General features: G+C 38.9%; 1 protein-coding gene across 2 annotated transcripts in view; it reads left to right on the top strand.

Annotated features, from left to right (window-relative positions):
* Positions 1-13,653, top strand: part of SGCZ (sarcoglycan zeta) — a 699,685-nt gene that overhangs the window by 627,862 nt on the left and 58,170 nt on the right. For both annotated transcript variants that reach the window (XM_060778556.2, XM_067468754.1), the window contains one exon: positions 2,876-2,998. In XM_060778556.2, the coding sequence (XP_060634539.2) occupies positions 2,876-2,998 (123 nt within the window). The remainder of the gene's footprint in view (positions 1-2,875; positions 2,999-13,653) is intronic.

Genomic DNA, 13,653 nt, shown 5'->3' on the forward strand with positions numbered 1-13,653 from the left:
TCTCCTTCACAAGGAGAGTGTTTGTGGAAAGAAGGTATCAATGCTGGGGAAAGGGGGTTAATCGCATGAAGAATGGATGGCAGAAAAGTGTAGAGTATACATTGGACAGCCATCTCATCTAGGTCAGGACATCAATTTAAGAGATCTGGTTCACTTTAGAGTGTTTACACAGGCATTCCACAAACCAACTGAAAGGTGGAATGGTAGCCACAAAAGTCTGTTAAATGTGGATCAGGCTGATTCATGGATCCCACACACACACACATGCACAAACAAACACACACTTTTCCTCTGGTTTCCTTTTCAAGGGTGAGGTGTTGGTTTATCTTCTGGCTAAGCTGTATATCTCTTATTCCAACTGCTGCAGTGTTAGCCCTGCCTACATAAGCACGGTGAAGTATTCATACACAGGTGAGCTTCAGCAGATTTTATGGATTGATCTATAATTTCCTGTGAGGTTTTGGATCATGCTATTTCTTGCTGGATTCAATGTTGTAGCTCACATTAGTGGTGTACGTTTCATAGACACCTCAAGGTGGCAAACACTCAAATATCACCATGCCCCACAATCTAAAGCAACAAACCAGGATTTGCAACGTTTTCCTGAAATGTTTATTTGTAATCCGCCTTGACTTCATGATTAATATGCTTGTGATAGATACATGTTTCCCAGGTGCCAGAGAAGGAACAAACAAATTCCAGTCTCCACCCAGATGAAGCAAGGGAAATATGTATTATTTTATAAAAGATTTTTCTCCTGGTTTTTTCCCTTTGCCTCAAGCAGGAAATGTTGCACACTGGCTCCTCTACTTTCTCATAGATTAATTTCTTAACTTGTGATTGTCATTTCTTTGTTCCTTTTTGCCTCTGTCCTTTCTTGTCATGCCTCTGAAGGAACACCAGTCAAATTGTGTTTTTTTTCCCTCTTTCTCACTCTTTTCTTTTTTCACACCAATGTTTCTTCTGTGTGAGATGGGAAAAGAGGGGAAGGTAAAGACCAAAGTTGAAGAAATTGCCGACCCTAAGAACTCTTCTGTTAGACATACCAGACTATTCTGTGATGTGCAAGAGTGCTTAACTAGAGTAAAGGATGTGCTAGACTTGCTACAAGCAGGCCTTGTCCTAGGGCTTAAACATGAAAATATCTTCATTTACACTCACTAGGATTAAGTCTTGCATCTCCTTAGCCTACCGAAACTGCAAAATGCAGTAGATCAGATCAGAAGCGACTTTGGTCATTCATTCCTTCATTAGGCAATCCCTCGTTTTCCAAGTAAGATAATTTTCCAGGGTGGGTCCATAGGTAACTATGGAGCCTTATACTTTGGTCATATTCTCATACAATGACCCTCTGGAAAAGATTTGCTGGGTTGCAACATCTCACCTTTACAAATTGGATGAATTGGCTTCCACTTTGGGAGTGGAGAATGAACAGCAAGCCCCGCACCCACCAGTGACACAAGGAAAACTTGTCCACATTCAGAGCTACCCCCCCACCTTTTCCCAAACTACAGAAGGGTCAATCAGGGCAGCAACACTTTGCAAACCAACTCTGACAGATGTCCCCACTTCTTACAAGGAGACAAGAGTGGAGTGGCAGGGCAGCAGTGAGCCTATTTACTAATGAACTCTAGCAGGAGCTTGCTGCTGCTTTGCCCCTTCAGCAGCTTTGGAAAAAGTGGTGGAGGAACAGCAAGCCAACCAGTTCTGGCAGTTTCTGCTCCAGGCCTAAGGAGGAGGCAGCATCAAACTCACAAATAATCAAATCCATAAATCCAACACTTGCAAATGGGAAGTACCAACTATATACATTTGTTTCATTTATCTATCATGCCTTAAAGTGTAAACTTAAAAACCAATTAAAAATCATACAACAAGATAAGACAATGAGCAGTTGCAAAAGGATTTCCTAATCACTGAGCAAGACTAGGTATTTTATTATGGCAGTATCTATTGTTTTCAATACTTTTTCATTTACATGTAATGGGCCGAACTCTGTTTGTTACAGACACACCTGATCCATATCTTTTTTAGCCATTCTGAAATGAATTATTGACTCTGTGAGATCCAGAAGTATAGTATCTTTGTGCTTCCTACTGAATTAATGGATCCAGAATGCCACCAGACAACATCCCATGGCTCTTTACTGATCACTAAATGATTGTGGGAAATTGATCTGGAAGTTAACAGATACACTGCATATAGAGGAGAAGTGAAGTTGGAACTTTATGCTTTGCAAAACTGCTATAGAATATCAGCCAGTTTACCCCTATCAGATTTGTGAATGTGTGTGTATTAACACATAGAGAGATTGAGAGAGAGATGGGGCTTTATCTGTATTCCCTAAACAATATATTATACTTGGTCGGAAATTCCAAATATGATCTTACATTAGAAGTGCGTCTGAGTGTTAGAACTTGTGAACTGGTGTGGTAATGTAAATACAAGTAGCCTACTTGTATCCATATAAATATATTTATAACATTGCAATGCTTGGGCTTCAGTATTGTGTTGCAAAAAAACACCAGGCTCCTTTTTACAACAGGATCTATAAAAATATTGTTGTTAAAAAATGTAAAATTGAAAGTAAATTAAATGCAGGAACACAAAATTTAAGTATTTAATTTACAAATGTTTCTGAAAATCAGGTGGGGACTTAAGAGATTCCTGATCATGTCCTTTCATTTGTCTACATGTACCAGGGTTTCTCATTGACAACTTTTTGTCTGAATCAAAATTGGACAGCTGTTCCCAGCTACCTTTTAAGGCAGTAATAAATGGACTTATTTGAAACTGAACAGTGGAAACTTTTCCATGTAGAAACGGAAATGCTCAATCTCACAATTGACCCAAGATGTCCTTTTCTCTGTTTTAGGTGCTGATGCTGTAGAAGCTCAGTGTAAAAGATTTGAAGTGAGTTCAAGTGAGGATGGCAGGGTGCTCTTCTCCGCTGATGAAGAAGAGATTGTTATTGGAGCTGACAGACTGAAAGTCACAGGTAGGTGACAACAATGGCATTGCTAATATTGCTACTTCCTGTATCACAATACAAATCATAATGCAATTATACTTTGCCTTACATACTTGGCATAACTTTGAAAAAAATTCTTTGGACACCAGCAAAGTGTGTAGATAAAAAAATCTGAAGACTAGGCGAAATTGTATGTATGTGTATATATGTTGTATGCCTTCAAGTCATTTCTGACTTGTGACAGCCTTCAGCTGAACTTACTACAGAATTTTCTTGCCAGAGGAGAGTTGCCTTTGCGTGCCCCTGTGGCTGAGAGACTGTGACTCACTTAAGATCATTCAGTGGTCTTCCATGGCTGATTGGGGTTTAGAACCCTGGTCTCACAGAGTTCTTCCCAACACTCAAAGCACTACACAGACATATACACAAATATATACACATACATATATCAACATTATATAGAAGGCAATGTGAATATAAATTCTGGCTGGAAAACCTAGCTCTAACTAGAACTGATATTCCGTCAGTTGTTGAATACGTAGGTAAATACCATCGATTCAATCTACTTAGAATCATAGAATCAAAGAGTTGGAAGAGACCTCATGGGCCATCCAGTCCAACCCCCTGCCAAGAAGCAGGAATATTGCATTCAAATCACCCCTGACAGATGGCCATCCAGCCTCTGTTTAAAAGCTTCCAAAGAAGGAGCCTCCACCACACTCTGGGGCAGAGAGTTCCACTGCTGAACGGCTCTCACAGTCAGGAAGTTCTTCCTCATGTTCAGATGGAATCTCCTCTCTTGTACTTTGAAGCCATTGTTCCGCGTCCTAGTCTCCAGGGAAGCAGAAAACAAGCTTGCTCCCTCCTCCCTGTGGCTTCCTCTCACATATTTATACATGGCTATCATATCCCCTCTCAGCCTTCTCTTCTTCAGGCTAAACATGCCCAGCTCCTTAAGCCGCTCCTCATAGGGCTTGTTCTCCAGACCCTTGATCATTTTAGTCGCTCTCCTCTGGACACATTCCAGCTTGTCAATATCTCTCTTGAATTGTGGTTCCCAGAATTGGACACAATATTCCAGGTGTAGTCTAACCAAAGCAGAATAGAGGGGTAGCATTACTTGCCTAGATCTAGACACTATGCTCCTATTGATGCAGGCCAAAATCCCATTGGCTTTTTTGCCGCCACATCACATTGTTGGCTCATGTTTAACTTGTTGTCCATGAGGACTCCAAGATCTTTTTCACACGTACTTGGGAGTAATAATAAGATTTAAGCTGCAGAAGCAAAAAAAAAAGTGTAAAGAAACATGAGTATTAAAATAAATGCACGCTACAACACATATTAATGTTTCCACAAAGGGTTTTTAATCCCAAATGTATACATAAAAGGGATAAACTGCAAATTATAAAAAAAAAACCCTGAAATTGGCACTCATGGTTAATTATACCAATGATGGTACATTGAGAATAGTTAATTAATTTATCTGTGACTATAAGGCTTTTTCTAATGTATATTCAAGAGTTCAACTGTTCTATATACCACATGAAGTTTTGAACTAAGGATATATTCTGAGACTAAGAAGATTTTTTCTGACAGACTTTTCAAAAACACCTGTATATGTCACCATTAATGCAATATAATTTATTATTGTTTTGCCATTTGGAAAGTTTACCTAGGTGCTGTCCCCTCCTTGACATGACCATAAAAGCTGCCATTAAGCAGTACATGCAATAGTTTTCTGTACTCAAAATGTCATCTCTGATTTTGTGACTTAAGGGTACATGCTTAAAGTACACTGTCAGAATTACTTAAGGAAGGTTCACTTGAATGAGTGAAGTTGAATAGTTCTTGCTACATGCATATTCCATTTATTGGAGGTACTGAGGAATTATAGGAGCAAGTGTGGTGTAATGATTTGAACATTGGGACTCTGGAAAATGTAGTTCTTTAGCCATTGAAACTTACTCGGTGACATTTAAAAAATCACTTTTTAGCCTTAGAGAATGGCAAAAGTAAATCCCCTATGAAAAAAACTTTCTGAAAAAAACTTATGATAGATTTTTCTTAGGATCATTTATGTAAGTTGTGTGTGTGTGTGTGTGTATACACATATAGTTTCTCCTAGTATTCAGATTGTTTTTGTACTCATTTTTTGTTGTACACTCCCCCACCCCACCCGGTGGTGCAGTAGGTTAAACTACTGAGCTGCTGAACTTGCTGACTGAAAGGTTGGTAGTTCTAATTGGGGAGATGGGTGAGCTCTCACTGCTAGGCCCAGCTTCTGCCAAACTAGCAGTTCAAAAACATGCAATAGGTACTGCTTCAGCAGGAAGGTAACAGCATTTCATGCAATCATGCTGGCCACCAGAGCTGTAGCCAGAAAAATTTTTTGTGAGGGGTTGAAAATTTGGGGGGGGGGGGGTTGAAAATTTTGTGGGGGGTTGAAACCTGCCTCCTAGCTCACACAGAAGCAAAGAGCACAGCAGGGGGCAGAGCAGCCTTCAATAGCCTGCCGCTTCGCCCTTGTCAAGCACCTCCACCAAGTCTGGCCTCCTTAATGAGAGAATTCAACACCCCCCCCCCCCAACTTGGTTGCTTCGCTACATTGGCTATTGCTGCAAGTAATGAAAGTGTGAATAATTTGTCAATATTTGCTTGAGATAGTGCTTGCGGTTTTGGAGGGACTCAATTTTTTGCGTCTTATAGACTTTGCATGGGGATTTGGTTAACCAGTTAAAATTCATGAGTAAACTAGTTTTTTTTTAACCTGAAAAATTTCAGGGGGGGGGGTTGAACCCCTAACCCCCCCCCCCCCCCCCCGGCTACAGACCTGCTAGCCACATGTCCTTGGAGGTGTCTATAGACAACGCTGGCTCTTCAGCTTAGAAATGGAGAGGAGCACCTCCCCCCAGAGTCAGATATGACTAGACTTATTGTCAGGGGATGGATTTACCTTTACATTTTGTTGTCCAGAGAAACAAAATTTGTAAAGCGATGCCATGTCTGTATTTCAAAGAATGACTGTATTATGATTTGTGCAGGGATACAGGAAATCTACATTTGCTAAATATGTGAACAACAACTGAAGAATTACTTTTCCTCAAGTTCTTATTTCATAATCAAATGTTGGATTTACTCAGAAAATACTAAAAGTTGCAGAAAGTATTTTGGATGCAAAAAAAAACTTGGCAAAACGAATGGGAATTTTTTTTCAGTTTGTATCATTACATGAACAAACTTATTTCACACTTCCCAAACTCATGTACAAACTGTGATGGAATTACATGTTTATATTCTCACTGACTTTTGCAATGCAGTTCTGCAACTGAAAAATATTTGCAGCAATATTCTGCTTGTTAGGGGATGCATCCAGTAAAAAATGTTGCATATTACTGAAAATAACCTTTAAAAATACATTATGACTGGCACCCTGTTAGTATGTTATGATAATGCAAGTCTATGTTATACTGTTGTAAATACCAGAGGTGTGCTTTTTTTTGTTTGCCTCATAATTCAGATCAAATTTGTTATATTTTATACTTATGTGGTGATATCCGATACATGGGCAAAGTCCGTTTCATTTTCAGTGCAAGGAATCAAAGCAAAAGCAAAAAGATTGCCTTATTGCCTTGCCTTTTCTAAATTAATGGAAATCTCAGTGTTAGAAGCAAGAAAAAGAGGGAGCAGTGTTTTCTGAGAACAGCACAGAACTCTGGGAAATGTAGTTTAAGAAGGAAAGAGCTCTATGTCAGAGAATTCGAAAGGCCCTGCCCTAAACTACTTTTCCCAGAATGCATCAGCATCAGAAAGCACCAATCAGGGTAGCAGAAAGAGATTTGTCTCTACAGCCAGTGAGAGTGCCAATGAATGGTTATATCTGCAAAAGAAGGACTAACAGATACTTCTAGTAAGTAAACCTCTGTGGTAGGCTTCATGAGGTCACAAAGACAGTCAGGGCTCGAACCGTTTAGGGCTTTTAGGCCAATAACCTGCACTTTAAACTGTGACCAGAAACTTATTGGAAGCCAATGGAGCTGCTTTAACAGGGGCATTGTGTGCTCCCTATAGCCAGCTCCAGTTAGCCTGGCTGCCGATCTTTGCACTATTGCAGTTTCCAAGCCGTCTTCAAAAGCAGCCCCACATAAAGTGCATTAAAGTAATCCAATCTTGATGTAACTAAGGCATGGACCACCATGGCCAAATCCAGCTTTTCCAGGTATGGTTGCTGCTGGTGCACAAGCTTTAACCGTGTGAAGAACCACCCCCCAGGCCACTGCCGACACCTGGGGTTCAAGCATCAGTGCTGAATCCAGGAGGACCCCCAGACTGTGGACCTGTGTCCTCAGAGAGAGTTAACCCCATTGAGTACGGTACCTTGTACCGTGATTGGTCTCGTAACTGATCAGGAGGATCTCTGTCTTGTCTGGATTAAGCTTCAGCTTCTTAGCCCTCATCCAGTCCATCACAGCTGCCAGGATCTAGAGGGCTTCCATGGAGTTCGATGCGAATGCATAGTAGAGTTGTGCATCATCTACATGTCATATGAGAGACATTCAGTGAGATAGCTGTTGTGGCTTTTTTAAAAAAAACATTTTTGTCAAGACTTCTTAAAATCAATAGATGTATGGCTATTTCTGAAAGTTGGGGGGAATGATCCCCTGTAATCTCCTGTCATTGTATAAAAAATTTGAGATAGCTCCTGTCGTTTTTTTTTAAATGTTGTTCATAAAGAATTTGAAAATTCCCCCAAAATCTGTGGATAAGTGAAACCGCATTGAGTCGCCTATACAGGCTGAAAAATGCGGTATACAAATAAAGCAAATAAAGAAATAAGCAAATAAATAAATATTCTGATATTTGGTTGACTAACAGTGGTAAATGTGTTCTACCACTGTAGCAAGTTTCACCCCAATCGCTTTAAAAATGAGGGAGAAAGGAGCCCCTGAAGTTTCCCTATTTATAGTAATTTGTATGTAATTATTGTAACAAACTAGTAATGAAATTTCATTACTCTCGTTATAGTAACAATGTTTTCACTGACTATACTTTAAAAACACTTTAGAAACAAAATGCCAGTGCCCCCAGTTTTGTAATGACTTTTGAACTTTTTTTAATGGATCGCATACTAGTAAATACACTTTTGGGTTGGTGTGGACATTAGAATTCTTTACTGACTATGCAGTGACTATTCCCCCCCCCCCCCCAGTTTGTCTTTTGGGCTCTTGTACACTGATCATCAGATCGGATTTGGCCATGGTGGTCCATGCCTTAGTTACCTCTAGATTGGACTATTGCAATGCGCTCTACATGGGGCTGCCCTCGAAGATGGCCCGGAAATTCCAACTGGTCCAACGAACGGCAGCCAGACTACTAACTGGTGCGAGCTACATGGAGCAGTCAACACCCTTGTTTAAGGAGCTCCACTGGCTGCCATTTATTTTCCGGGCCCTATTCAAGGTGCAGGTTTTGACCTACAAAGCTCAAAACGGTTTGGGACCCGCCTACCTGCGTGGCCGCATTTCCGTCTATGAACCTACGCGACCTCTTCGATCTTCTGGAGAGACCCTTCTCTCACTCCCGCCTTCATTACAAGCGTGACTTGTGGAGACGAGAGAGAGGGCCTTCCCTGTGGTGGCCCCGCGGCTCTGGAATTTGCCCCCCAGAGATATTAGGCAAGCCCCCACCCAGGAAATCTTTAGAAGGAGCCTGAAAACTTGGCTGTTCCAATGTGCCTTCAATGACTGAATGTATGATAATCCCTGGTCAAACTCTGCATAAAATGTCCTCAGAAGCAATTTATTCTCTGGCTTGTGCAATGAAGTCCTACCTTATCCCCCAGATCCCCTTCCTGATACTTCACACTGCCCTATCTCCCAGTGTTTTAACATTTTAATCTTTGAACTGGCCCTGTCCATTGTGATCATTCTTAGTGGTTTAATGTTTTGATTTTATGTTGTTGTGCTGCATATTTACATTGGTTTTGTATTTCATGTTATTTTATTTTCTAATTTTCTGTTGTGTTTTTGTGTTATATTGTGTTTTCTGTATTGATGGGTCTGGCAGGGTATAAATAAAGATTATTATTATTATTATTATTATTATTATAAATAAATAAATAAATTGCTGCCAAACAATGTACACAAATAAATATGGTCTTACCCCTAGTGTCACTAGCTCCAATAATCTAGAATATGACTTATCAGGCTGAGTGGCCAGGTCTTCTTCCTCTTCTTCTTCTTCTTCATCTTCTTCGTCTTCTTCTTCTTCCTCCTCTTCTTCCTCTTCCTCTTCTTATTATTCTTCCTCCTCCTCCTCCTCCTCCTCTTCTCTTCTTCTTCTTCTTCTTCTTCTTCTTCTTCTTATTATTATTATTATTATTATTATTATTATTATTATCAGATCCACTACACAAGCTAAATGCTGCACAGGGCTGATCCAGCTTAACCTAGGCAACACTGCCTGGGTTAAATTAAATTGGGGAAAAGCCTTAATCCTGAGTTTGGATTCAGGCTTTCCTCTATTTAGGGGCTATGGGTTGGCATTCAAGTTCAAGTTAACTTTATTACAGATTTACAGGGTGACAGATTTCCCCTGCTGCTCCTCTCTTTTCGCCATGATGCCAGGCAAAGTGGGATGGTTCGCCTGGCTTTTGTGATGAAGCCCTTATTCTCCAATAACACAGAAATGCCCATGTTTGGGGGAGGAGTGCTTGCTTTAAAGATGGATTTGTGGTATATAGCAGCAAGCTACAATGTACCAGGCATACATCTCCTGTGAGAGGATTCCAGACTATGTTAGGGGGCATTGCTTGCAAAAATATTTTACTAAGATTATTATAAAAATATAAATAAAATAATGATATCTTTTTTCAGACCTATAATTAAAAAACGATGCCCTATAATTGTAGAGACAAGCATCTCCAAGATATATGCACAGGAAAGTACGTATTTAACCGCCAATAAATCCAGTCTCTCTAAGAAAAGTTAATGGGCCAGTATGGAATAGCAGAAAGTCAGATATTCTTTTTGTTGAAGTACAACTGTCACACCTGGGAATGGGTGAATAGAAGGTTATCACAATATCTTTCTTTTCCCCCTTATCCTGCTCCATCCAAACAGTGCATTTAAAAAGGTTTCATTTGAAGAATAGAATATTTTTCTTGCCTCCATTTTTTCAAGAGAAGAAAGAACATTTTTCTCTTTCAAAATAACATTTCTCACTCTCTTCTGCAATAATAATTAATACTAATCTTTAAATAGCATTCTCCTCAGCTTTATAAGTAATTAAAGTCCTTTTTTCATAAAAAGGAATTATCTTGTGATCAGTGGTTTGGCATTTGTTTGCTGGAATTTTAAAACTAAATTAAAATAAATCTGTGTTTTTATCTCAAGGAAATGTTGAGATGTTTCCAATGTATCCATTAGAAGCACAAAAAGCTAAAAAAAATTGAGGAATATAAGAATCCATCAAAAGAAAAATTTAAAGAATAAACTCAGAAGTGATAGATTGAAGGACTAGATGTAACCTTGAGAAACAGAGCTATATTTTTCAAACACCCGAAGAGGAAGCATCTATTGGATTGAGAGTGTTTAGTTTTAGTTGAAAGTTGATTCAAGATAAACAAAACATTTTATGCATAAATGCATTCCATACATAACTATCACTTTTGAATATCACAGTGCCAAGTGTGTGTGGCAGTTTGCAGAAAAATGGAAATAAAGTAATTGTTTTGCATATGAGTTTTCTTTATAGACTTCCCTAGATTGTTAGTTACTGCTAGATTTCTGGATGATTTGCAGGAGGCAATTGTCAATATAACCCAGATCACTATATTTAAACAAGTAGATCTCATATATCATTTGTACTTGTAGATCCAAGAAATTCCAGTATGCAACTCAAAGTATGTCAAAGGGAGACCATGCCTCTTGAGCCACCGTTTTTAGTTAAACTCCACCATTATTCTGTTCAGCCAACATTGTACACCTAGACCTCATGGTTAGAATAAAAAGAGAAAGGAAAGGAAAGGGCTACCCTGGTGGAAGAAAGATCCTTCCTGGACCTGAAATAGCCTACAGAAGGCCCAAACATAGCAAAACTCTTCCCTTGCCATATGGACTAGGCAGTAGTCTTGTGCATGAATCCATTTTCCTTTATTTTCTTGATTCTTTTTTATTTAGTGGGACTGATTGGGAGTTGGGAACATGTGGGTGGGTGGGGTGCACATGTATGTTTGGGGGCTTGGGAGAATCACCCTTTTAGCTTCTTTTTCTCCTCCCCTCCTCTCCTTCAGAAAAATATTTCTAAAGGGCAATAAAAATATTAATAATAGTAATCCCAGCAAACAAAAAGAAAAGCCTCATTCTCAGAAAACTGCTATCACATAGTTATCTCTCCTCTAGAGTAGAAAGTAGAAACAGCTTTAAGGAAGCATTAAACCCAAAGCAGAAAGCTGTCAGGAGGAAAAAGCACCACTCCAGGCAGGCAGGGCCTGCAGTGTAAATCAAGAGAAAAAAGAGGGCTTTTTAAAGGAAGCCCAGGGAGATAGCTTCAAGCCGATCACTCTTTCTTCCCTGGGAAGTGGGAAGTCTCCTTAAAATGCCTTGGAAAGCACCACGCCTGCAGTGTATGCAGTGCCTGTCTCCTCTGGAATAGAAAGAAACAGCTTTAACAAAGCATTAAACCTGGTCTCATCTACAGACAGATGGGAAAGGATTGCAGAAAGAGTGGTATCTTAACTCTGGTGCTTTTAATCCATGCCTTAATGAAGGATATACGGACAAACAATGCCTAAAATGATGGGAAGGGAAGCCTGGGAAGTCCCCCTACCATAATGGACTGGATAGGGTGTTTCCTTAGCTCTGTTGTGGAAACCCAGGCTTCCTTGAAGGGAAGAAAAGAAAGGGTTTCCAGGGGACAGGAAGGAGAGCCTCATAAGTTCCCCATTGGACCTAGTCATATTTTTCTTTTTTTTTTCTTTCTTTTTTTTAAAATAATTTTTATTGAGTATTTTATAAAACAGAACAACGAAAGAGGGGGAACAATAAAAAGAAGATAGAAAAGTAAGAATAAAGAGAAGAAAGCACAAAAAAACAAAACAACACCAAACAAAACAAATAAACAGAAAAAAAACAAAAAAAAACTAAAGAATAAAACTAAACTAAACTACCCTAAACTATTCTAAAATGACTTCCACTCCAACATCAGGATCTTTTCCGTCAACTTCTTCTACTCTTATATATTCTTATCCTCTAATATTTTTCTAAATTTCTTTTCATAGTCATAAAAAGAAGTCCAATCTGTTCTCTTTAGCGGTTTCCCAGTATTTCTTCTCATTAGAAATGTCAATTCGTCCATGTCTCTAATTTCTTTAACTTTCTCCAACCATTCTTCAGTAGTAGGTATCTGTTCATTTTTCCAAAATTTGGCAAAAATAATTCTTGCCGCAGTAGTGAAATACGTAAATAATTTATCTTCATTTTCCTCTACTTTAAGGTCAGAGTCCGTAAATCCTAGTAAGTAGTATTCAGGTTTCTTTTTAAAACTTCTCTTCAATATCTTTTGTATTTCTTCATGTATAGATGCCCAGAACTTAATTGTTTCTTTGCACGTCCACCACATGTGGAAGAATGTGCCCGTTTGTATTCCACATTTCCAACATTTATCTGAGACATTTGGATACATATGACTTAGTTTGTTCGGAGTCAAATACCATCTATGAAACATTTTATACCAGTTTTCCTTCAAGTCCATGGCATAAGTATATTTCAACTTTTTATTCCACATTTGTTCCCATTCTCTAAATTGAATGGGCCGTCTTAAATTTTCGGCCCATTTAATCATACAGTTTTTAACTTGCTCCTTTTCCGTTTGCCACTGGATCAATTTGTTATAAAGAATTGTGACTACCTTCTTCTCAGTTTTTAAAACTTTGTCCCATGTGTTTTCTTCCCAGTCAAATCCAATTTTTTGATCTTGTTTGAAGTGCTCTTTAATTTGGAGGTAATGTAACCAAGTTATGTTTCCGAACATACTCCTAAGTTGTTCAAACGATTTAATCTTCATTTCTCCTTTCAACAAAATATCCTTATATCTTGGCCAAATCCTCCATCCTAAAAGTCTTATTTGATGGGCCTCCATCGCCGAGACCCAAAGAGGTGTGGCTTTATAAAAGAGGGCTTTATCTTAACCATGTCCTCAATAGGGAGGCTCGCACGAAATGATTCCCAAAGTTTTTTTCCTTAGATTCTCTATTATACCACACATAAGCGTGCCAGCCTACCCTCAAATCATGGCCCTCTAAGTTTAAGCACTTTTCCTTGTTCAGATTCATCCAATCTCTTATCCATGAAAGAGCACAAGCCTCATGGTAAGTTTTCAAGTCTGGAAGTCCCAGTCCTCCTCTCGTTTTTTTGTCAATTAAGTTTGTATAATTTATTCTTGGCCTTTTCCCTTTCCAAATAAATTTAAGTAGATCTTTCTTCCATTTTTTAAATAAGGTTTGATTTCTTATTACCGGTATATTTTGGAATAGGAATATAAGTCTTGGAAGAACATTCATCTTTATTAACGATATTCTACCCAGGAGTGACAAATTTAAGTAGTTCCATTTCTGTAAATCCTTTTGAATTTTATTCCAAACTATTTCGTAGTTATTCTTCAAAAGTTGACAATTTCTCGCG

Source organism: Anolis sagrei, chromosome 5, assembly GCF_037176765.1.
Source record: "Anolis sagrei isolate rAnoSag1 chromosome 5, rAnoSag1.mat, whole genome shotgun sequence".
In the NCBI taxonomy this organism is placed as follows: Eukaryota; Metazoa; Chordata; class Lepidosauria; order Squamata; family Dactyloidae; genus Anolis; species Anolis sagrei.